The sequence below is a fragment of the Leptonychotes weddellii genome, chromosome 3, assembly GCF_054177405.1.
Source record: "Leptonychotes weddellii isolate Sample4059 chromosome 3, ASM5417740v2, whole genome shotgun sequence".
Classification (NCBI taxonomy): Eukaryota; Metazoa; Chordata; class Mammalia; order Carnivora; family Phocidae; genus Leptonychotes; species Leptonychotes weddellii.
In genome coordinates this window covers 105,573,295-105,599,010 of record NC_138371.1, presented here as the reverse complement: position 1 = coordinate 105,599,010, position 25,716 = coordinate 105,573,295, and the positions used below count along the sequence as shown (strand labels likewise).

The 25,716-nt window shown below is 38.5% G+C and overlaps 1 protein-coding gene and 1 pseudogene across 6 annotated transcripts in view; both read right to left on the bottom strand.

Annotated features, from left to right (window-relative positions):
* Nucleotides 1-25,716, bottom strand: part of SGCG (sarcoglycan gamma) — a 119,626-nt gene that overhangs the window by 23,278 nt on the left and 70,632 nt on the right. For all 6 annotated transcript variants that reach the window (XM_081814739.1, XM_081814736.1, XM_081814735.1 and 3 more), the window contains 3 exons: nucleotides 12,111-12,212; nucleotides 7,987-8,074; nucleotides 273-392 (listed from right to left, as the gene is read on the bottom strand). In XM_081814739.1, the coding sequence (XP_081670865.1) occupies nucleotides 273-392; nucleotides 7,987-8,074; nucleotides 12,111-12,212 (310 nt within the window). The remainder of the gene's footprint in view (nucleotides 1-272; nucleotides 393-7,986; nucleotides 8,075-12,110; nucleotides 12,213-25,716) is intronic.
* On the bottom strand, nucleotides 399-7,979 carry LOC145720601 (protein SDA1 homolog pseudogene; annotated as a pseudogene).

The following is a 25,716-nucleotide window of genomic DNA, read 5'->3' as shown; positions in this document are numbered from 1 at the left end:
ACAATACTGTATTGCATATTTGTAAGTTGCTAAGAGAATAGATCTTGAAACTAGTATAACACTGTATGTTAACTACACTGCAATTAAAATAAAAAAAATAAAAGTGCTCCTCACAAGAAAAAAATTTGTAACTATGTGTGGTGATGGATGTTAACTAGATTTACTGTGGTGATCATTTCACAATAGATACAGATATCAAATCATTATGTTGTACACCTGAAATGAGTCTAATATTATATGTTAATTATATCTCAATTTTAAATATCACATACCAGTTACTCGAAGTTTATCTGTACCAACCACGACTTCCTTTTCATCGACAGTAAACAGTGCCTTGCCATCCTTGGAGTTGATCTGAAACTGTTGACTCTGGACCTCTACCATTTTGGGACCTGAAAAATTCATTAAAACATTTTATTATGAAGTGTTTACTATATGTAGTGTCAAAATCTCTATTTTTACATGTCATGTCACCCATGTCAAATCACTAAATATATAAAATCTGTTACCAATAGTTCTTTTAAATTCTATGATTAAACTTTTTATGTTCTAAGCCTAAATCTATATTATTAAAATTATGTCAAATATGTGCTAATCTACAATGCATATTGTGTAGAGATGCTGAATCACTATGTTGTACACCTGAAATGAATGCACCGTTGTGTGTCAACTATACTCAAAAAAATTTAAAAAGCAAAACCAAAAAAAAATGTTAATCTAGATCAAATATATGAACAGATAAGTCATCTAAAAGTTAATTTTTTCAAGTTTACAACTTGCCCAAAATAACATATTTCTTCTAGTGAGATTATTTAAATTTGTCATCTTTTGAGTACTACCCCACTAAGGATTTTGTATTCTGAAAACGTGAGATTTGTGAAAGACCATTTTATGAATGGCTCACTTTAATGGCCAAAGTCAACCCGGAAAATGAATCATACTCAGATTCCCTCCTCTGCCCTTATCCTCAGGAGAGGTCCCCACCTCTTACCCCTTGGAGAAAACAGACATCAGCGCAGAACATCTTCAAACTTCTGTCCTTCCTTCTCCTATGGCATTTTTGTCCCCATCACGCCTTCCTTCTTCATATTTCAGTGACAGAGACATCACTTTCTCCTCCAAGTTTCATCTCATCAGATGAGCTTTGGACTCAGTGACTACCAACTCATTATTTACTCAGCAAAGATTTAGTGGGTGCTCCCACGTGCTGGGCACTGGGGATACCGTGCCCTCAAGAGCATACCCGACCTTGTTCGATTTCCCTTGCCTGCTCTCAGGCGTTCACCATTTTATGTTTCCTAGTTAATCTTTGTGTTTCCAATCTTTCTAACCCTGGCAGCATAACAGGTTAATCTCTCTGGAACACAGCTCTCAGCATTTGTGCAAGGAACTACACGTATTCCCTAATTCTTTTGTATGTTAGCTTTATAGTCTTACCTAGGAGAGTAAGTTTATTGACAAAATGGCTATCTTAGAGTCTTTGCATGTGTGTCCCTGTATGACTCCCAGTACTCATTAAAGTTGATGGATACCTAACCAGAAATTAAATAGAAGCTCTTCAATGAATACATTAACCAGTTTTGGATATGATCACCAACATAGTCTTACATTATTTCATTAACTGGTATTGTAAAAGCCTTTAGTGATTCTTCATTTAAATATGTCTGTATGTGTGTTTGAGGCAGTTATAAAGTGGAACTCATTTTTTCCTCTATGTCTTAATCTTCTTTCCCTTAAGGAAGCCAGACTTTATTTTTTGGATAGTTGCCTGTATTTCTGCTCTTCTGCACTTTTACCCAGACTCAGTCACTCAGGGACTTAGCATCACCATTCACCTCTTCTGGGTCACTGCTATATCTTACGTAGTCATTATATAAATACTGCTTTGCATTATTTATATTTATATTACATGATGAATATGAAGTTATGGGCATTTAAAATTGACAAGGAGAAAAAAAACCCTGGAATAATTTATCTAGTAAGACTTCACTGTTGAGCTTATTGGAGATTCATATAACAGTTCTAGGAGGCATTATTCAGTAAAAGGGGTTCAACTACATGACTGATACCTTTTCTGTAACCACTGGTTCATATACGGTGATGAACTAGTCAACGAGCTTAGGAGCATAATTTTCATGAGTAGCAATATAAGTAGTCATATAAACCCTTACTCAAGTCAAAGAAAATGCAAAAATGCAACTCTTGATCTCAGAGTCATGAGTTCAAGCCCCATGTAGGGTGTAGAGATTACTAAAAAAATAAACTTAAAAGACAATGCAAAAAAGTGAGTCTGTACCATTCAGCACAAATTTATGGCATTTTTAATTTTTTTTATGTTTAAGGTTCTGTGCTAAGAATTGAGGATAGATAAACAATTGTGGGATGTAGCTCACAACTTATAGGAGTTCCTAGTCCACTGAAGAAAAAGGGTATGAACCGAGTTCCAGGACAATTTAGGAATGGCTGTGATACAAGGAAGGCAATGTTCAATGAGAAACCCTGACAGGAAATCCCTGATCTATTCTTGGGGGTCAGGAATGGCACCCTGGGAAATGATGTCTGAGCTGACCTTGTAGAAAGAGTTTCTGTTTCCCTGATGAAGGGAGAATGAGGTACGCCTGGTAGAGGGAAATACTTGAGCAAAGGCACAGAGGTGAATAAAATTCCATCTTCGTTTTATTAAAAACAAAGACACATTGAATGTTAAATTTAAACATGTTTTCTTTTTTTTTTTTTAAAGATTTTATTCATTTATTTGACAGAGAGAGAGAGAACAAGTAGGCAGAGAGGCAGGCAGAGGGAGAGGGAGAAGCAGGCTTCCCATTGCGCAGGGAGCCCGATGCGGGGCTCGATCCCAGGACCCCGGGATCATGACTTGAGCCGAAGGCAGCAACTTAACCAACTGAGCCACCCAGGCGCTCCTAAACATGTTTTCACTTCAGAAAACACTATTCTCCAAGTGATGACAAGCCCATAATCACAGGGATAATCATCTCTTAAAATAACCGAGTTTCTAATCAATCTTTTAAATTTTATTAATATTCTACTAGTTTTTATTGACCTAGCTGAACAGGGATTAGAGCTAAGCAAATAATCCTCTTTTGCAGTGGAGTTCTTTAAGAAATAAAATTCAAATTCTACTTTGGTGATAAAAGTAACTATCTGGTAAAGTAAAATTTTTAATGAAAGGTTTTGGTACAAAGAAGGAAATGAAAAATGAAGGAAATAAATAAAGGAAGCTTTCATGATCTGACCAATTACGTTTGTGAAATCGGCTTAAGGGTTTTTTCGAGTGAAAATACAACCAAGTTTTCCTGACATACATAATCCTTGATAGATTTAATTGGATATGTGACTTCCTCCTCATCCTTTCTACCTCAGACTCATCCCCCACCCTCTTCCCATGCATACCCGGAGAGGAGCCAGTCTCTGCATTTCAGGTTTCTCCTTCATTTCTTTTGCCCACAAATAAGTGAACACACGTATGTTTTCTTATATCCCTTTCTTTCTTCCATGAAGGGTGGCATACAATAGATACTCTTCTGTACTTTACTTCTATTGCTTACAAATACATCCGGGAAGTCACTCCATATAAAATCTTAGATATCTTCCTCATCCTTTTTTTTACAGATGCAGGGTTCTCTGTCACGTGGATGTACTGTGGTTATCCAGCCATTCACCCAGACATATGGATATGTAAGTGGTTTCCAATGCTTTGCAATTAGAAATATTGCCGGCAAGAATAACTTTATGCATGTATTTGTTTGGTTGAGGTGGTATCTTCAGGGTAGATCCCTAGAAGTGGGATTACTTGGTCAACAGGAGTGTGTATATGTACTTTTGTGAGATTTTGCCATGTCTCTGTCTGAGGGCAGCAGTTTTGGCTTTCCACTCCTCTGTGAGCATGCTGGTCAGATTCTTGGCAAGTTCTTGCTGTTCCTCAGGGAAGAGTGGTACATGTCAACCCATTCACCGTCGGCATCCTCCTCTCCCTAAGACTGGTACTTTCCCACCCATCTTTGTCATTCTCTTCCTCTTTTTCAATTCTAGAATGTCTGCTACCGAGATGCAATCTAGCATTGAATTCTCCATATTGTTGAACTCTTGCTTCTTCTTCTTCTTCTTCTTCTTTTTTAAGATTTATTTATTTTAGAGAGAGAGAGAGCATATGAGTGGCAGAGGGAGAGGGAGAAGGAGAAAAATCTCAAGCAGACTCCTTGCTGAGTGTAGAGCCTGATGCGGGACTGGATCTCACGACTCTGAGACCATGACCTGAGCCAAAATCAAGAGTTGGATGCTCAACCAACTGAGCCAACCCAGGCATCCCTTTGCACTCTTGCTTCTATCAAGGCCTCTGTAGGCTCACCCCAGAATTTCTTCTGCAACATCAAATGATATGGTGATCAGAAGAGCTGAATCAAAGTTCTAGAAGATATCATCACAGTCTTCTCTTTGTGTGTTCTACACTGGGCCAGATCTTGGAGGGGTCTTGTCCAGAGGACATTGAGCTGCTATCTGTGATAGCATTGCTTATTACTGTCATGACTACCCTGAATTTTTTGTCAATTACAAAATGGTTGGTCTCAGTTTTGAGCAATGATGATGATGCTGTGCTTGTGCAGCAAACAGAAGACTCGATTATTTCTCTTTGAAGGGGCTGCAGAAACCTCTGCACCAAAGGATCAAAGTTAAAGAGAAAAAGCCCATAAATTCCCATCAATCTGGAGATAAGGTCCCTAAGCATCACCCTCATTTCAAACCTCTTCTCAGAGCATGCTGCGGGCTTTAGTAATTTATTTGCTGAACCTCGGGGAATCATTAATCAAGTGAACGGCTGAAAAGTCAAATGCCTCAGTTATTGTTCCGCTTTTGGCTCTTAAGTACACTCTTACAGTCACAGCCTGTTGCAACCCTGTGTTCGGAGCTTCTCTTTCCTGCAGCCCACTGCACTACACAGTCTTTCTTCTTCAGATTCTGAGTCACTGCCCCCTTTCTGCTATTTCTCTAGGAAGGATTTCAAAGCAGTAACATCTTGGTGACTTCAGAGAAACATGCAGCTGGGATAACGCTGGTATTTCTGGCCTCATTTCTAATGTTTCTTCTGTCGAGTTCAATCATTACATCCAAAGACAGCTTGACTGCAGATGCACCACTGTCCCGTAATAGAGCGTGCATGAAATTCTGCAATACTATACTCACTTTCATTTTATTTATATTCTTTGTATTAGTCATGATCTGAGTATATACATCTTATATTCTTTATATTTTACATTTCTATTCTTTATATTAGTCACGTTCTGAGTATTTAAAATCTTTTGCAGAAGGTTATCATGGCAATGCAAAGTTCCAAGAGCCCTAACAAACTTTATGGATTGATGAGATTCTTATCTCTCCGCTTTGCTATTCGAAGACCTGGATCTAAGACGGTGTGATTGTAGCAGAGGGTATCTTTCAGCATCCCGAAAAATGACTTCAATGTCTGGGTGGCAGTGACCAAATGGTGCCATAAACATTACCAGCTTCCCCACTGGGTTTATTCGGTTGTAATTTGAAAAGCTCCACTTGGATTGGTAGTGACTATAATGTTATAGAAATCTCTCAAGGTGGAGGCCAGGGGTCCTGCTTGATCAAATTCTGCACCTACTGCCAGTTGCTGGAAAACTGATGCTTCCACAGGATACACTGGCTACAGCCAGGCTATGATCTCAGAAAACCCAGCTCCAAACCCAGCCAGCCCATCTGAGTGCAGCTTGCAAACTTCTGGGGGTGTCTTATTTTTAAGTCAACCAGAATTCATTTCTGTTATTTGAAATCAAAAGAAAATTAACTACAGTAACCAGAGCTGCACTTATGATTAGGAAGATTCCATTACTGTTGCTATGAGTTGATATCTTTCAGTTCAAGGATTTGAAATGAAATTTCAAATTGAAATTGAAATGAAATTATTGCTTGCTTGTCAATGTTTGATTTCTTTTGGGATTTAAGACTTTTGGTTTTGACTGTACTGGTTGCCATTTTTTTCAGGGGTTTAGTAATAAATAATTATTCATTTAATTAAGTGGGATTAATTTGGCTAGTTCACATAAATTACATTTTAATATCCAGGTTGGCTAAATTTAGCATCTTCCAGGAAATATGAGGTTGGAATGACTGTGACTGTGGGAAGTCATTTACTTGAAAATAACCTTGGTGAGCTGAGTCATATTTCCTGGTTCAGGGTCCTTAATATAACAGAGGTTTTCCAACCAAAGTTTATTAAGAAATCACTAACTTTAACACTATATCAAGCATGAAACACCAAGGTTAAAACTCAAGATTTAAGACTAACAGTTTAAACCAAAGTAATTCTAGTAGGAAAGTTTTTTGTTTTTTTGTTTTCCTGTTTTGTTTTTTAAGTACATTTTTTGGTGACAAAAATGCTAACCATATTTGCAGGAACTAGGGTGGTTACTGGTATGCCATAATTTAAGGAAATTTGACTGGAGAGAGGGAGTGCTATACTCTGGGCTGAGGGAAATAAGGCCTGGGGTTTGCTTTTCCTGCTAACTACTAATTCCTGCTAACTGCTAATTTCTACTACCTCCTGGTTTGGCTTTTTCTGCTATATAGCTGTGTGTTCTTAAGCAAATGAGCTTTCCAGTGCTTCAGTTTTTTCACTCATGCAATTGGAGACAGATTTATATTATGTCTAACTCTCTTGTACGATATATGAAAATCCATATTCAACAAAATATTAAATGAGGACATATTTGTATTAAATCATTTTTATAAGAATATAAAGAATATAAAGGGACTATTTTACTTTTGGAGCTCCTAAGAGAGACATGCACATTATTTACATGTTATTACTTACTTGACAGCATCTAGAAAGTAGAACATAGGTATCCAATAAATGTTGAACAAATGACAAAAGATGAGCAAAGATCCCTCAAACACTTAAAAGCTACAATCAAAGAATTTTATGAAAAAATGGTAAAAGATAAATCATAATACTACATAATTCATCAAGAAAATATGATTTGATTTAGACAAGTTCCAAGAACATGTATGCTGGATAAACTCAGATTTGTCTTCTAGGCCCACTGAGAATTTCACTGGACTTACTGATCAAACTTCTAAGCAAAGGAGAAATATGATCCATTATTTAGAATAAGTTATAAAGATTAAAGAAGAACATAAAATGTAGAACTCCTGTATTAGCATGATAAAAAAGAATCATCAGGCTAATTATGTGGCTGCAGCTTCCCATGTAACATTATTCTGTTTTGTAAAAACAGTCATTAAAAAAGAGATACTGAAAGTTACCAGTCTGTATTAGGACCACCTAATTTCTTAGATTTGGCACATCTATAGATTGCTAATAGTATAGAGAATGTGTACATATTCCTTTCACTGGGTGGTTTGCTCTTTTGTCATTTTTTCCATCTCTCTCTCTAACCCTTTTTATCACTGTATGAGATTCCATGTGATCTCACTCCTGGGTGAGCCTACTCTCTGGTTTTAGCTGGTTGGATGGGTGTACATTGCTGACCCAAGGGCAGTTGGTTAAACACATGGTCCTCTATTTCTTAGAATCAAAATAACTTTACTTAAAATACTTCAGACTGTCTCCCCTGTGATGCCAATTATTCTCTGTGGTCAACACAGCATGATATTTAGAAAATTCATGCTTTAAAGATTTTATTTATTTATTTGACAGAAAGAAAGAGACAGCGAGAGAGGGAACACAAGCAGGGGGAGTGGGAAAGGGAGAAGCAGGCTTCCCACTGAGCAGGGAGCCCAATGTGGGGCTCAATCCCAGGACCCTGGAACCATGACCTGAGCTGAAGGCAGTCACTTAACCAACTGAGCCACCCAGGCGCCCTAAAAATTCATGCTTTAATTGTTCATAAGTAACTTTGAATTCTTTAGAAGAGAAAAATGTATCCATTCAGCACAGCTCTCCATGGACCACTCACATACCAAGCATGGTGAAGTTCGACTCACCCACTTTTAATCTGCCTGTGACCTCTCCTTCAGAGTTGCGTGCGTTGACAGTCACATTCTGAGTTGACTGCAGAAGGAGAGATGAGTCCTAGAAAAGCATTTATAAAATTTGACAAAAAAAAGCACATTATTTAAAATGACTATCTTTATATTCATACATAAATTTAGGATTTACAGGAGATAATTTCTCCATAGTCACAGATTCTGTGACCCTATACATATTTTCAAATCGTGGACTATATTATGTTAAAAGAGTAAATAAATGTACTTTTCCCCCAAAGTTTAAAACAACACATATTTATTATATCATAGTTTTTATGGGTTAGGAGTCGAGGCAGAATCTACCAGTGGTTCCCTGTTCAGCATCTCAAGGGGACTGCAGGGCTGAGGATTCATTCCAGGCACAGGGTCTTCTTTTAAGCTCATGTGGTTGGTGGCAAAATTCATTTCCTTGCTGCTGTAGATGTCCTAACTTTTTTTTCATAAATTATAATACTCTTACGGGTTTCTGCTGCTTGTGTGCACTGGCCACAATGTATCAAATTAGTTCTCAGGGTGAAGATCTAAAATCATCAAGTTTTAATCAGTGTTTTTTCTATTCCAAGGAATTAAAATTTCAAAAAGAATGCAACAGTTTGGCTGTTGGATTCAGGTGGGTTTATGGTCCATTCAGAGGGAACCAAGAATCTTCTGAAGCTACAGGGAATGATGTGATTTTTCAGAAGGAAAGAAGTTTCAAAATTCTCCAAATTGCTTTGTGGAAGCAGATGGATCTATCAGTATCTCACATTTTATCCAATGATGTGACCTTAATCCTTGTTTTAGCACTGTTCAAAAATAACTAGCATGACAATAAGAGTTAACAGTTTACCAATTTCTTCCCTCTAGTCTCGGTGTGCAGGGTGGTGAAGGGGGCACTCTGTGCAATCTCTGGGCTCTCTCAGTGGCGGCAGCCCCCTCCTCCATGGTACTCTGTTCTGTGAACTTCAGGTTGGCTGCTTTTCCTTGGACTCCCAACCATATCTTCTCAACTTGGGGAGAACGCCTGCCTCTGCACTGGTCCCCTCCCTCACTGTGGCCTTAGAAACTCCCCAGGCAGTAAACTGGAGCATTCCTAGGGCTCATCTCTTTTGTTCCCTTTCTCAGAGATAACTGTCCTGACTGCCACTGTCCAATATTTGAAAATCATCCTACTCCATTTTGGCACTATGACAAAATACCAGAGACTGGGTAGCTTATAAACAACAAAGATTTCTTTCTCACAGTTCTGGAGACTGGGAAGTCCAAGATCATGGTGCTGGCAGATTTGGTGTCCCACGAGACTCACTTTCTGGTTCACAGAAGGTGCCTTCCAGCTCACATGGCAGAACGGAGAGATCTCTCAGGCTGCTCTGATAAGGGCACTAATCCCATCACGAGGGCTCCATCCTCATGACCTCATCTCTCCAAAGCCCCACCTCCTAGTACCATCACCTTAGGGGTTAGGTTTCAGCATGTGACTTCCAGACCATAACAAAAACCATTGTTTCATATACTTTCTCAAGTTTTTTTAGTTGCTTAATAAAAGCGGGTAAATCTGTTCCCTATTATTTCTGTCTTGTTTTACCTGTTTTGATTTTATAATTTCTATTCTTTTAATAAAAGCCACTCAAAAATAGCTTTATCTCTGTGAGATTAAGTGTGCTTTTCCAGTCATTTTCAGAATGATTATTTTTACTTAGTTGGAAGTTAATTCTCTTTTTTATAGAGTTAATTTGGTATCCTTTATTTAGATGGAGTTTTCCTTATGTGGTTGCAAATTTCAGTCTCAAGCTCCCTGTGTGGATGTATTTTAATTTCTGGACTCAACCAGCCTGTCTAAAGGCTTTACCATTGTTTTCATTCAGACTGCCATGTTTCTCAGTCTTGTAATGGTGGCTCAGGGCTTGTGTCCTCAGTGACATTCGGGTCTTGGTCTGGCATTTTTATGGGCTCCATCCCACAGATATACAGTTTTATTCAAGCCTGGGCAGTAGGTGCAACCCTTTTTTGCCTTTCAGTGCTGTCTTATGCAGTAGGTCTGGCTGGAGTCCCAAGCAGTCTCATCAGGTGCCATTTTGGTCTCTATTCCTCTGTGGACATTGATGGTAAGCTGCCCCTGCTGCTTTCCAGGATTGTGAACTTCAAAGACAATCATTTCAAGTAAAGCTTTACCACTGTGTGTTTGGGCTTCATTTCATTTTTCACTATGTCTATATGTTTCTAAATACAACCTTTTTGTTTTATCGAATATAATTGCTACGTGTTTAGGTCAATGGGCAGGGTGGATGGTTTTAAATCATGAGCTCCAGGCAAGATCTTGACAGGACTTGTGAAGAGTAATCACATGTTAGAAGCCAGAGTACCATGTTGAATTATATTTATAATAAATTCTCTCACCTCAGCAATATAGATAAATGAATATATGTCAAATTTTGCAAATTCATTTCTGTAGTTTTATGGAAAATTACTTCCTGGACTCATTTTTGAAAAGCAAATGTAACTAATATATCAGTGTATACAGAAAATATAAAACATAATTTTGTTCAGTTAATCCTATTATTGGAAAGCCATATTAGTTACCAGATACTTTCTATTTCTGTGATCACATAATGTTATTCCAAATGTTTCTGTAATTTTATGTATCAATTGACATATTTCATCAATCCGTCATTGTAAGACTTTAAAAATGATTATCTAAAATAATTTACACAATTTTGCTGTTTTTTTTAAAGTATACCAGAGATGAAAAGCATCTGATAAGTATAACTAAAAGTATTATTAAATCCAGAATAGTAAATTTGTTATGAACCAATCACCTGGTTTCAGTCACCAGGTTATTCTACCAGTCTTATCTCTTCAAAAATATGATAGGGGATCAGCCAACATAACTCTGGGGGGAAAGATGGCTAAGTTCTAATATTTAAATTCTTTGCTCACATCTGACCTTCCCTTTTACAAAAGCTTAGGTTCATTCCCCATGTTCCCATATGACAGGAGTATTTAATACATTTAAATGCCATCAGGATTAATGTAAGCGTATTATCTGAAGAAGCTCATAGAATCGGGCTTATGCATGTATCAGCCTGTCACATTCCAGGTCATTTGCCTGCTCCTACTCTCAACTGAGACATTCTCAGAAGTAATACAGTAGTGTCTAAGAGCTACTTATGTGCTTTGCACTTTCTAGAATCTCTCCTCCGCAGTCCATATTTGGTAGTAGAGCTTGGTGATTGTTCTGATGTCCGTGTAAGGGTGTGGTTTATCTCGAAGACCACATGTGTTCTCAGTGGTTAGACTTTGGTATTCTTCCCAATTGCCCCAGAGTAGCTGGAAGAGCCTCTACATGTAGGAGATACTGACATATCCTTTCATATGTAGAAATATGACAGAAAAATGAAGAGTGCACTCTTCATACAATTGGTAAGTTGTTGTTGGATGAAGTTTAACATTTTGTTGGGATAATGCCACCTAATCAATAATTTGCCAAATGTTTATCTTTACTACAAAGTCCATAGCATCACTGAAAACAAAATAGAACATATTACAAAAATGGACTATATTTTATGCTTGGCTCTACTTGTTATAAATTCTGTGGAGGTAAATGAAGATAATATTGAAATAGATTTGTTTATAAAATCACACAATTATTTAATGGGAATGTTTAATCTACTTATGGAGAATCCTACAGGACCATAATCTCTAATTAGCATAATTAGTACAGAACATACTACTATGAAACTAATTTCTTTCTAAGCTTCTCAGATAATTTTAAATGCTTTGAAAAAGTATTCAAATTACCTGCACTAAAAAAGTTTAGATTATTTTTGATAAAGGTTTTAATTACCAAACCTTTTTTATTATGGTCTAAATTACTGAGGCCACCAAATTCAGATCTAAAGCACATGAAAATGGAATCCTTTTAGAATGTAATAGCAGAAATATGTTCTACAACCTTCTAGCCAAGCTTTTTACAGAGTGTAACATCAATGTGTGTACATGTATACATTTAAGAACCTCTTCTGAAATATGTTAAATTTCTGTGCTTAATGATTATTTACTTTTCATAAAACACAAAATATTTAAATGTTTCATCATTTTCTTACCACTCTGGAGTGTATTTCCTTAGCATACAACGGGAATAAAAATTCTGATTCTCCTTCTAGGCGAAGACCATCTTTTGTAACACGCAAGTGACCCATTCCTGTCTGGTAGAAAGATGAGACAATAGAGATTTTGTTATAGCTTTCTTTTTCCTTTCTTTTAGGATCAACTAAGATTACAGATGCATTTTCATAAGTTTTCTATTGACACTTTTCTGTATTTCTTTTAAATATTCTATTTCAAACTTTAGTTGTTTTTACTCAATTGTCAGTATTTCATTAACTCTTGTGTAATACAAAGGACTATTTAGGAACTACATATAAGATTTAAAGAGTCAATTTATAATAAACACCCAAGAAACCACCACGATGTAAGAAAAAGGTTCTTACCATGACTATTTAAAAACACTTTTAAAAATTAAGATGCAATAAAACAGACTGTTTTGAGGTGTCCAGTTCTATGAGTTTTAACAATGATCCACAAGGTACAGAACAGTTCCATCTCTCCAACCCGCACCGTACCTTAAAGGCTTCAAGTGTATCTGGCAAGTTTACAATATAGCAACTGTTTATTGGCCAGTTCTTAAGTGAAAAGCAATATAGGAGGATGTAGAACTCTATTCAAGGTGTCTGTTCTCAAAGAATTTTCAGTCATGAAAAATGACTGGATGGAAGGATAGAAGACTTAATTCTGGAGATTACTAGTGACCAACATGCTGTTAAATCTTGTAGACATTTTAAAGCTTCATTTCCTTTGCTTTCTCAGCAGCATTCAGCACCGGACCTCTTTTTTTTTGGAACACTATCCTAACTCAGTTTCCGGGATACCACGCTCTCCTAGCTTTTCTCCTTGGCCTCCATACACATTCATCGTCATCTACCCAGCCTTTGACCGCTGGCCTCAAGCTCAGTCAGGCCCTCTCCTGTGATCCCTCCCTGGCCCTGCCCTCGGCTTCCATTACCATCTCAGTGTGGAAATTCTCACCTGTTTTTATTTGCAGTTTACATCCTCTCTTCTGAGCTCCAGACCCATATATATATATATATATATATATATATATATATATATATATGTGATTGTCTATCTTTCCTTCCTTTTTGAATGTCCTGGGAGCACCTAAATACAACAAATTGAATTCTGATTTTTCCTCTCTTCCCCCAGGATAGAGGTAGATTTAAGAAAGGGAGAGCAGAATGGTCAGGAAAATGAAACAAAAACATTAAGGACAACTTTTTCCAGTGACAGGTGATTTCCAGGCCAGAGATATGATACTCTGAACTGATGTCATAGACTTCTCTTTTGAAGAACTCCCTGGTTGATAAGGCCCACTGACAAGAACCAGATTTAATCTGAATTACTATGCCCGGTTATCTGTCTGTGAACCACCATTATGGTCCTCTTCCCAAACTCGGGTGTGGGAGCAGTGGAGTTTGCCCTGTGCTTAATGGAAGTCCCTCAGTGCTGCTGGCTTGAGTCAACCTCCACCACAGGCAGGGAAGCTCTCCTGAGTCTCTCTGACACGTGTGATTCAGTGTGTAGCTTGGTTTAAAGAAAGGGCTCAAAATCTAAAAGGTTGACAGCTACTGTTCTACAGTTTCTCATCTAACCATGCAATTGAAAGGCACAGTTTATGAAATTAAGCCAACATTAGCAATATTATGAACTCCATTATGTGTGGATAATAAACCAATTTTTAGCAAACAATTCCAACAAGAATTTTTTGTCCTAGAGTTAACCAAAGTGAAGTTTCAAGATTATATATTCGAATCTGAAAATCTGCTGCTAAATTTCTGGGTTCAGTGAAACACATGCCAGGAGTTTTTCTGGACTCTATTTTGCTATATTGGGGGAAAAAACACCAATAAAAAAGTAATGCTAATTCCAGCCTCTGAAGTACTAATCTACGTAATTAGATTGCAAAAGCTTATTGTTCCTTGTCATTTGTCATTTCCTCCTCTGGCTATTTGTCTCCCTGAAAAATAAGGAAATTGACATGAGGTGACCCAAGCTGCCTTTCACCTGTAATAGTCTACAGTTTCAATAAAATGAATTACAAATCTCTACAAACAACCAATCACTCCTCAATGCCTTAAAACAAAAGAATACACCTATTTGTCTACTTTTTTTTTTTTTAGTCAGGTATGTTGAGGTATAATTCACAAATAATAAAATTTACCTTTTTTAGTGAACATTTTTGCAAGTTTTCACAAAGTACAAAACACAGTGAAGATATAGAAAAGTTCTAGAGACCATAAAACATGCCTCCCTGCAGTCACTCCCCACCCCCACACTCCCATTCCTTGGCAAACACTGCTTTCTGTACCAATAGTTTTGCCTCTTGACGAATGTCATATAAATGGAATCATACAGTATGTAGCCTTTTCAGACTGCCTTCTTTCACTAGAATAATGCATTTGACATTCATCCATGCTGTTGTGCATATCAGCAGTTTGTTTCTTTTTAGAGATGAGTAGTATTCCCCTGGATGAATATATCACAATTTGTTTATCCATCTATCAGTTGAAAGACTTTTAGGTTGTTTTGATGATTATAGAAAAAGGCTTCTGTGTGAACATAATTATCATTTCTGTTGAAAAAAAGCCTAGTAATGGGATTGCTGGGTTGTATGGTAGGTTTATGGTTAACCTTATAAGAAATAAACTGCCAAACTGTTTTCCAAGGTGGTTGTACCATTTTGCATTCCCATAAGCAATATATGAGTGTTCCGGTTGCACTGTATTCTTGTCAACACTTAGTATTGTATTTTTTCCCATTCTAATAGGTATATGATGGTATCATATTGTGGTTTTAATTTGTATTTTCCTAATGACTAATGATGACAAACGTTTTTCAATGTGCTTTTTGCTATCCACATCTCTTCTTTGGTAAAATACCTGTTTAATTTTTTTCTACTCACTGTTTCTTTCATTATTATTGATGATTTAGGGTTCTTTATATATTCCGGATACAAATCTTGTAATTTGCAAATATTTTCACCCAGCATGTGTTTTTTTTTAATTTCTTTAACTGTGTCTTTTGAAGAGCAAAAGTTTTTAATTTTCAAGAGTTTTTCAATTTTCTCTCTTGTAGTTATGCTTTTGATATTTTATATGACAGCTTTACCTAAACCAAGGACATATTTTCTCCTATGTTTTCTCCTAGAATTTTTATAGTTTTAGAATATACACTTAGGTCTATGACCAATTTTTAGTTAACTTTTATGTATGGTGTGAGTTATGGATAAAGATTATTTTGCATATGGTATCCAATTATTTCAGCACAATATGGTGAAAATTTTATCCACTTTCCACTGAATTAGTTTTGTGCTTTTATAAAAAATTAATTAACCATGTGTGGTTGTATTTCTGGATTCTCTATTCTGTTCTATGGACCCATGTATCTATATTTACTACACTGTATTGATTACTCTAACTTTACGGTAAAGGCTTGAAATCACATAGTGTGAGTTTACTAATTTTATCTTCTTCAAAACTGTTTTATTTTTATTTTTTTAAAAGATTTTATTTATTTATTTGACAGAGAGAGACACAGTGAGAGAGGGAACACAAGCAGGGGGAGTGGGAGAGGGAGAAGCAGGCTTCCCACCGAGCAGGGAGCCTGATGTGGGACTCGATCCCAGGACCCTGGGATCATGACCTGAGCCAAAGGCAGACGCTTAACAACTGAGCCATCCAGGCGCCTGTCGAAACTGTTTTAAAAAGATTTTTATTATGATAAAATATACTTAACAAAATTTGCCATTTTAGCCATTTTTAATTGTATAGTTCAGTGGTATTAAGTACATTCATATTGTTGTGCAATCTCCACGGTCCATCTCCGTAACTTTTTCATCTTTTCCAACTGAAACTCTGTACCCATTAAACAACAACTCCCCATCTCCCACTCCCCCCAGCCCCTGGTACCCACTATTCTACTTCCTGATTCTATGAATCTGATTATTTTAAGTACCTCATTTGAGTGGAAGCATATACATTTGTCTTTTTTTTTTAACTGTATTCTTGTTTCTTGGCTTTAAATATAAGTTTCAGAATCAGCTTGTCTATTCTACAAAAATTTCTTCTGGGATTTTGATTAGCAATGTATTGAATATAAGTATCAGTCTGGGGAAGAACTGACATCTTAACAATATCTAATCTTCCAATGCCTAAACACTATTTCCCCATTTATTTAATTTTAAAGATTTCTTTCATCTTTATTTTGTAGTTTCAGCATACAAATCTTATCCATATTTTGCTAGGTTTTTACATAAATACTTCATGTCTCTTGGTACCATTACAAATGATATTATTTTTATTTCATATCAGCTTCCATTTAGTCAGTATTGTTCTGGTTTATGCTTTTTCCTTCTTTTATTTTCAAAATCCCTCAATTTTTTTCCTTTATGTCTCTTGTAAGCAGATTACAGATGATCTTTTTAAAAACACAACTTGAAAATGTCTATTAACAGTAGAGTTTAATGTTCACAGTCAGTAAAATTACTGAAATATTTTGATGGACTTCTACTATCTTATTTTTCTCTAAGAAAATTTACACTGGTTATTGAGCACACTCTCCGATGACCTGACAATCATTTTGTCAGTAAAATGGCCTCTTGAGCTCTGACACCCATAGCAAAGCCCTATAAAAATATTGTTGTTTTAAGAATAAAAAAGATGTAAGATTCCATTAAGGCCAAGTGTTCTTGTTAAATAAAATGCCCCAGCTGGGTGAAGAGGGCATCTATGAAGGGGTGTGACCCAGTATTGGGTGTCAGGTCCCAGAAGGGTGAATAGTACCCCTCAGCACTGAAACCACCAGGAAGGATGTCAAGCTCAAGTGGAATGGGGAGACATCTGTGTAGGAGAGAGGGTGGTGGCAGAGGTATGAGAGTGGAAACATGAAGGAGATTGATTGAATAAGTAGAGGAAAGAGTAATGGGAGCCACATTCCTCATGTCAAGGAAGGGAGTACAAATATATATATATTTATATATATATATAGAGAGAGAGAGAGAGAGAGAGAGAGAAAGGTTAAATCCTGTCATGTTGGATTGAATTTAAAATTTGTATGAACCCATGATGTTCCATGTGTACGTGGGTAGATAGAGAAATAAATGTTCATACAAAGGTGTGTGTGTGTGTGTTAGTTACATGTCCTCTGACTGGGTCTGGGAGTAGCAGCACATCAACAGCAATGAGCATGTCTAACACTTGACTCTTAGCTTCTAAATACCGTTCCCCACTAAAAGGAAAGAGAGCTCCTTGGAGAGATAGCTAATTTCAGGGCCAGAGTAAGGAAAGAGCATGATGAGCCCAGAAGATCTTGTGCTAGAAGATAAGAAAGGGCTCAAAGAATAATGAGGATAGGTTAAAAGACAGAAAAGCCAGCTAAAAAGGCCTCCCAGAAGCCAAATCCCTTGACCAAATCCTTGCAAGGAGGCATTAACCACATCTATTCTCACCTCTTGATTTACTATCTGATGCACAGAAGTGCTTATTACATGGTTGTTGAACAGTTAAGTGATCTGTTTCCAGAAAAAAATCAGAAGTTCAGCCAATAAAACTCAGCATCATTTAGATCCTACATTACACCACACTGTCAGCTTAGTATTTATATGACATCTCAACTCTGGCTTTACTTCCTTTGGTGTATCCTCTGCTGTCAATTCTAATGTGACTGTACCATCATGCATTCATTCTTTTGGCAAAAATCAACCAAGTGCCAGATTTTGACTCTGTTCTGCTCCTGCCACTCACTCCAAGTGGGCTCAACACTTCTGAGCAATAGCAAGGGGCAGGAGAGCAGTCCCAGTAGGATGATGCCTTGATTAAATCCTTAGGTAGTTTACACAGAACACCAGGAGGATGAGCTCTGTAGTTCACAGTGCCTTCCACATAATGGTAGTAGGTAGAATAAGCAGGACGATGTCATGACTCAAATTCATCCCCTCAGAAATGAGGGAGGAAGAATTTCCAAACCACTTCCAAATCACTCTTTTCATCTTCCCAAAGCTGGAGTTAACAGGTCAAATGTTGCTCTGACCCTTAATCATCATTTTCTTAGTTGCAGGCTTAGCATTTACAGCTAGAACAATCAAAGTAAAACATGATTTAATCAGCTCTCTCTGGAACTTAAATTCATTTGGTCAATTTCCTATTGTTTTTGGCTTTCTTCATTCTGGAGGTCTGCAAGCTTCTCTTTCTTCCTTTTCATTTCTTAAAGATTAATTAACCTATATATCCTTTTGAATTTACCACATTAATTTTGTTTCAAGCAACTAACTTTGATAATTTTCCCTTCTTGTATGAAATAAATTACCCTCTGTCTTCCTTCTCTGGTCAGCACTGCCCCCACTCAACAGCTTCTAAAGGCAAGCTGGGTGTAATAAGGAAAAACTCAGTTTTTTCTTCCTGTGTAGGGAAAAACTCAGCTCTCCCTATAATGTCTTTCCTTCCTGTGAGACTCCTGTACTTCACACAGAACACTTCACTTCCAAGATTTCTGGTCACCAGATGTGTGGAGGTTTTCCCCACACCCAGCAATCCTTAGACACCAGGAGGGTGTCGAAGAATTCAACTCAATTCTCACACTATCTACCCAGAGATACTATCAAATATCACAGACTAAAGGCTCAGTCCCGCAAGACTGTCCTGCCCCCATTGCCTTCAGATGCCAGTCACAAGCCCAGGTTGTCATCTCTGCTTCTGATTAACCAGCTATTTATCAGAGGTTCCAACATCCCGTCCTTGGGTTTGACTGAATTGCTAAAGCAGCTCACAGAACTCAGGGAAACACTTACATTAACAGTGTATTAAAGAATATGGTAAAGGATACAGATGAACATCCAGATGAAGAGATACATAGGATGCAGTCTGGGAGGGTCCTGAGTGTAGGAATTTCTGTCTCCATGGAGCTGGGGTATGTCACTCTCCCAGTGTGGATGTTTTTGCTAACCTGGAAGCTCCCCAAACCCCCTATGACTGGGATGTATGGAGGCCTGCCTCCTCATGTAGGCATGAGCAATTATTAACTCCATTTCCAACCCCTCTCCCCTATTTGGAGGATGGGGCGTGGGTAGGACTGAAAATTCTAAGCTTCTAATTATGGCTGGGTCTTTCTGGTGACTGGCCCCCATGAGGGAGTCATCCAGGAGCCCATCCAGAGTCACCTCATTAGAACAAAAGATGCTCCTAGTGCTCTTATCACTAGTACAAGGGTTTTGGGAGCTCTGGGACAGGAGCCGGGGGAGGAACACTATATATTTTTTTCGGTGATTTCATACTGGGGACGGATGGCACATACATTTCATCTTGCTTACTGTATTAGTTTCCTACTGCTGCTGTAACAAATCACTACATGTTTAGTAGATTAAAACAATACAAATTTATTATCCTCCAGTTCTGGAGGTAGGTAGGGCTGTGTTGCTTCTGGAAGCTGTAGGGGAGAATCGTTTTTCTTGCCTTTTCCAGCCTCTAGAGGCCGCCCACATTTCTTGGCTCATGGCCCACATCACTCGGACTCAGCTTCTGTCATCACACCCCTTCTCGGACTCTGACCCACCTGCCTCCCTCTTACACTGGGCCCACCTGGATGATCCAAGATAATCTCTCCATTTCAAGACCCTTAACTAAATCACATCTGCAGTATCTCCTTAGCCATGTAAGGTCACATAGTCACATTTGGGGCATTATGATGTAGACATCTTTCAGGCCATTATTCAGCCTACCACACTTACCAATTGAGAATAAAGGGGTAGAAGCTGCTGTGGTTCTTGTCAAGCTTTAATGTGTATTTAAATCACCTGGGACCTAGTTAAAAAGCAACTACTAGTTAGTGGGTCTGGGGTGGGACATGAGAGTCTACCTTTGTAACCAGCTCCCAGGTGATGCTCTTGCTACTGCTCCAGATACCACATGGAACGGCAAGGCTTAAACAATGATTCTGACTCTTGGCTGCACATTGGGATCAACTGGGGGGTTGTAAGAACTACTGGATGCCCAGTCCCCACCCCTAGAAGCTGTGCTTAACTTGCTGTGGTGTATGGCCTGGACACTGGGATTTTTAGAAGCTTGAGACCCTTGAAGGTTGTGTGAAAATTCCTTAGGTCTAAGTCTGGCTGAGGTGGAAAAAGTGCAATTGTTGGGCGCCTGGGTGGCTCCGTTGGTTAAGCGACTGCCTTCGGCTCAGGTCATGATCCTGGGGTCCCGGGATCAAGTCCCGCATTGGGCTCCCTGCTCAGCAGGGAGTCTGCTTCTCCCTCTGACCCTCCTCCCTCTCATGCTCTCTGTCTCTCATTGTCTCTCTCGCAAATAAATAAAATCTTAAAAAAAAAAGTGCAATTGTTAATTAGTAACATTTGCCACTGGCTGGAATTTGGGTTTGACGGATGATTGCCATGTTTGTTGCACACCTGCCCACCTGGTGACTTGCCCTGGGCTAGGGATACCTGGGTGGCTCAGGTAGCTAAGCATCTGCCTTTGGCTCAGGTCATGATCCCAGGGTCCTGGGATGGAGTCCCACATCAGGCTCCTTGCTTGGCGAGGAGACTGCTTCTCACTCTGCCTACCGCTCCCCCTGCTTGTGCTCTCCCTCTCTGACAAATAAATAAATAAAATCTTAAAAAAAAAAAAAAAAGACTTGCTCTGGGCTAGATACAAAATGAATGACTTTTAGTCCTTGCAGATATTCCACATATTGTGCTCGGGGATGGGAGCCCAGTCAATGAGCCCTCTGCCCACTCATCTTTGTTACTAGTGCCGAACGGTATGCCTGGCACATAACAAATGTTTGTTGATTCTACTGTATTAGAGACAAAAAGCTCTATCCAGAAGTATTCACAATTCAATAGAGAAGATAAATTAAGCATAATGTAATAACAGATGTATCGTATAGAGTGCAATGTAGGGTTGGAGGAGCTTAGACTTTCACCTTATTAGAGTGGCTCTTCAACTAAACTGTGTAGGAATAAAATAAGAAAATATTGGAATTTTTGTGTTTATGAGATTATAACAAAACAAAATACAATAGAAAAATTATCTGGTTCAATCAATTTTAATTTGTGTGGACTGACTCAGAAACAGCAGGATCTATTATATTGCAGGCTCTCTGTTATTGCAATCACACACAGAAAACTGAACTCATTAAAACTTTAAGAAAGTTAAGTCCTAGTTTCCATCACACATAGTGCTGACTTACATATAAATTAGGTCCAAATATCATTTGAATAAAATCCCCTTCCTACCTTTAAGTAGAAGAAAATGTGATCTGAAACAATAAACTTATGTCAACACTCTAAAGACTAAGAATGAAAATGTCTGTTTTTCTAAACATCTGAAATTTGACTTTTCTCTTAATAACAAGACAATTTATTAAAAATGCTAAAGACCAAACATACATTTTTATTGTTGAACTAGTCTTTAAAATTTTATTCTTTTTAAACTGAATGCATGAGACAACTTAAAGTCATTAGTAGTGATCAAAAATAACAATATAAAATTAATTTTTCCAGTTCCAACCTGACTTATCAGCCATCATTAGTCTTCTTTCTGAGGACCAAAGGGTCTGGAAGCCACATCTAGCACCCCAAATTTTAAGACCCCCATCTGAGGGATGGACCCTCTAAAACACCTGTCTCTGAAAGCCAGTGGGGCTTCATCCATGAACCTCACAAGACTAAAGCAAGCAAATAAGCAGTTCTTAATGGGTGCATGAGCATTCACCATGGCTATCCCCCAGGGCTCACTGCAGCAGGACTAGGCAAAAATGCCCATTTCCAAGTCTCTCCCTGAAAGAGATTCATCTGCATACTTTAAAAGCTACTGCCTTTTTTCATGTGTCTGTTGGCCATTTGTATGTCTTCTTTGGAGAAGTGTTTGTTCATGTCTTCTACCCCAAAGATACAGATGTAGTGCAAAGAAGGGGCACCTTCACCCCAGGGTTCATAGCAGCAATGTCCACAATAGCCAAACTGTGGAAGGAGCCAAGATGTCCTTCAACAGATGAATGGATAAAGAAGATGTGGTTCATATATACAATGGAATATTATTCAGCCTTCAGAAAGGATGAATACCTACCATTTACATTGATGTGGATGGAACTAGAGGGTATTATACTAAATGAAATAAGTCAAGCAGAAAAAGACAATTATCATATGGTTTCACTCATAGGTGGAATATAAGGAATAGCACAAGAGAATCATAGGGGAAGGGAAGAAAAAACTGAATAGGAAAAAATCAGAGAGGGAGACAAACCATGAGAGACACTTGACTGTGGGAAACAAACTGAGGGTTGTGGACAGGGAGGTGGATGGGGAGATGGGGTAACTGGGTGATGGGCATTAAGGAGGACACACGATGTGATGAGCACTGGGAGTTATATGCAACTAATGAATCACTGAACACTACACCAAAAATTAACAATGTACTATATGTTGGCTATTGAATTTAAATGAAAAAAAATAAAAGCTACTGCCTGAGGGCCAGGCTTCTAATTTAGCACACATTTAGGGTCTGGCTGCATTCTTCCCCAGAGTTCATCAGGGAAGCCAGTGGACACCTCTCCTACCTTCTCCCTCAATTCTTCTAAAATAATAAAAGCACGATATTAGTATCACCTCAGAAGGAACTTGTATACACATCTGGCTCCCCAGCTTCTATGGCTTCTACCCCAGGATGAGCCCCCAGATCACTTGGTTCTGATAGCCACTAGGGCATGCATTCAAGAATCTCAGAGGACTATGGCAAACAAAGAAGCAGCTTTTAAGGGGCTCAGGAGGGGCTCCCCTCCATGGCTAACCACCTAAACCCAGCACGGAGGGAGCAGGCAAAAATGCCCATTTCCCAGTTTCTCCCTGGATGAGGTTTAACTACATATGTTCCCTGCTGCTGCCTGAGGGTCTAGCTTTTAATCAACCTGTATCTGGGTGCTAAAGTCTTCCCCTTTATGGGGTGTCTGGATGGCTCAATCGGTTAAACATCTGCCTTCAGCTCAGGTCATGATCCCAGGGTCCTGGGATCGAGTCCCACATGGGGCTCCTTGCTCAGTAGGGAGCCTGCTTCTCCCACTCCCTCTGTCTGCAGCTCCTCCTGCTTGTGCGTGCTCTCTCTGCCAAACAAAAGAAATAAATCTTAAGAAAAATAAAGTCTTCCCCTTTAGGATATTGACAGGTTTTGGCACACCCTCAACTACCAAGAGCTAATAAGAACAATGATGGCTATTTGGACAATAACAAAAGTTTGGGAGACAGCTAGAAGCTCCAGCTGGGTTGACTGACAAGGTTCGTCTCCTACACAAGGCCATTCTGTCAAGACTGGACGAGGTGGCTGTTTTATCTAATATGCAGAACTCAACACAGAAAGTCAACGAAAATGAATAAAAATGGAATTATGTTCCAAACAATAAAACAAGATAAATCTCCAGAAACAGATTCTAATGAAATAAAGTTAAACAATTTAATTGATAGAAAGTTCAAAATAATCATAAAGATGCTCACTGAGGTCAGAAGAGCAATGCATTTCAACACAGAGGTAGAAAAATATTAAAAGTTACCAAACAGAAGTCACAGACAGAAGAGTATAATAGCAGAACTAAAAAAATTCAGTAGAGGGGCTTCAACAAGAGACTAGAGCAAGCTGAAGAAAAGATCAGCAAGCTCAAAGACAGGACAGTAGGATTCATTTAACCAGAGGAGCAAAAAGAGTGAAAAAGAGTAAAGATAGCTTCAGGGAATTATGGGACATCATCAAGTGGACCAATATATATCGTATAGGTGTCCCAGAAGGAGAAGAGAGGCAGAGAGAGGCAGAAAGCTCATTCAAAGAACTAATGGCTGAAAACTTTCCTAATCTGAGGAAAGAAACAGATATTCAGATCCAAGAAGCTCAACTATTACCAAATAAGATGAATCCAAAGAAACTGACATAGACAGACACTGTAATTAAACTGCCAAAAGTTAAAGACAAGGAGAGAGTCTTAAAAGTAGCAAGAGAAAAGCAACCTATTGCATACAAGGGTATTCTCATAAAACTACAAACAGATTTTATAGCAGGTACTTTGTAGGCCAGAAGGGAGTGGGATAATATATTTAAAGTGTTGAAAGAGAAAAACTTCCAACCAAGAATACCCTAGCTGGTGAAGTTGTTCTTCAGAATTGAAGGAGAGATAAAGAATTTACTGACAAACAAAAGCTGAAGGAATCCATCAGCCCTAGACTGGCCTTATTATAAATAGTAAAGGGAGTTCTTCAAGCTGAAACAAAAGGTCCTAATTAGTAACAGGAAAATATATGAAAGTATAAAACACACTCCTGAGGTAAGTATATGGTAAATTTAAATACTCCAATGTAATGGTGATGAGTAAATCACTTATAACTTTAGAATGAAGGTTAAAAGACAAAAGAAGTAAAAATATCTATAACTACAATAAATTACGCACAATATAAAAAGATGTAAATTGTGTCATCAAAAATATTGGAGGAGGAATGTAAAATGTAGAGCTTTTGTATGCATTGAAGTTGTGATTAGTCTGAAACAGACTGTTATAGATAGGGCTTCTGGGGAAGATGGAAGAGTTGGAGGACCCTAAAATTACCTCATCCTACAAATACAACTAGATAACATTCAAACCAGAGCAAACAACTCAGAGAAGGACCCCAAAACTGGCCAAATTCCCCAACTAAATGTAGAGAAGAGGCCACATTAAAGAGGGCAGAAAGGGTGAGGACTCAATAAGAAATTAAACCTCGTGGGTCTGACCACAAGAGAGAGCTGCAGGTGCGGATATGGGCAAGAAACGGACTAGCACACCAGGGAGCCTACAATGGGAAGAGCAATTCCCATAGCATTTGGCTTTGAAAATCAGAGGGCCCAGATTTTGTGAGTGCTTGCAACCAGTGGGACTTAAAGCTTGGAACTTTAAAAATCAGCCATTCAGCTCTGAGAGAGCCCAGAAGGTGATATGAAGCTGAGCCCCTGTCTTTAAAGAGACAGCACAGCAAAAAGCCCATAGAGATATATAGCTTAGAGGCAACAGTTTGAAAGTTGCCTGGGGCTTAATGGAGGGAGAGTAAGTTACTAATCTCAGACTTTGCTAAGGGACTTCTCCAGGAACAAAGGAGCTAGAAGGCACTATTTCCCTCCCCTACCCCTGTACATAAACACACAACCACTTGTAGGAACCAGCATGGTGTGGGCACTCACTACCTAACTTGCTTACACTGCACTCCAACTTCTGGACAACCAGGCCTGCCTCAGTCCCGGTCTGTGGATCCCCTCCCCCAGAAGACTTGCACAAATATTGCCAAAACTGCATCTCCTGACCTCTGCAGTGGATGCATGCACCTTGTTAAAACTGCACCCCTGCCCAGGCATGCTTTGTGGAGCAGCCCTTGCTGGCCAGCCTCCCCAGTGGAAAAGAACCTGTGCCACCTAGTTAAAAGTGAATGTCCCTCCAGAAATGGACCCTCAACTCTATGGTCAACTAATCTTTGACAAAGCAGGAAAGAATGTCCAATGGAAAAGACAGTCTCTTCAACAAATGGTGTTGGGAAAACTGGACAGCCACATGCAGAAGAATGAAACTGGACCAGTTCCTTACACCACACACAAAAAT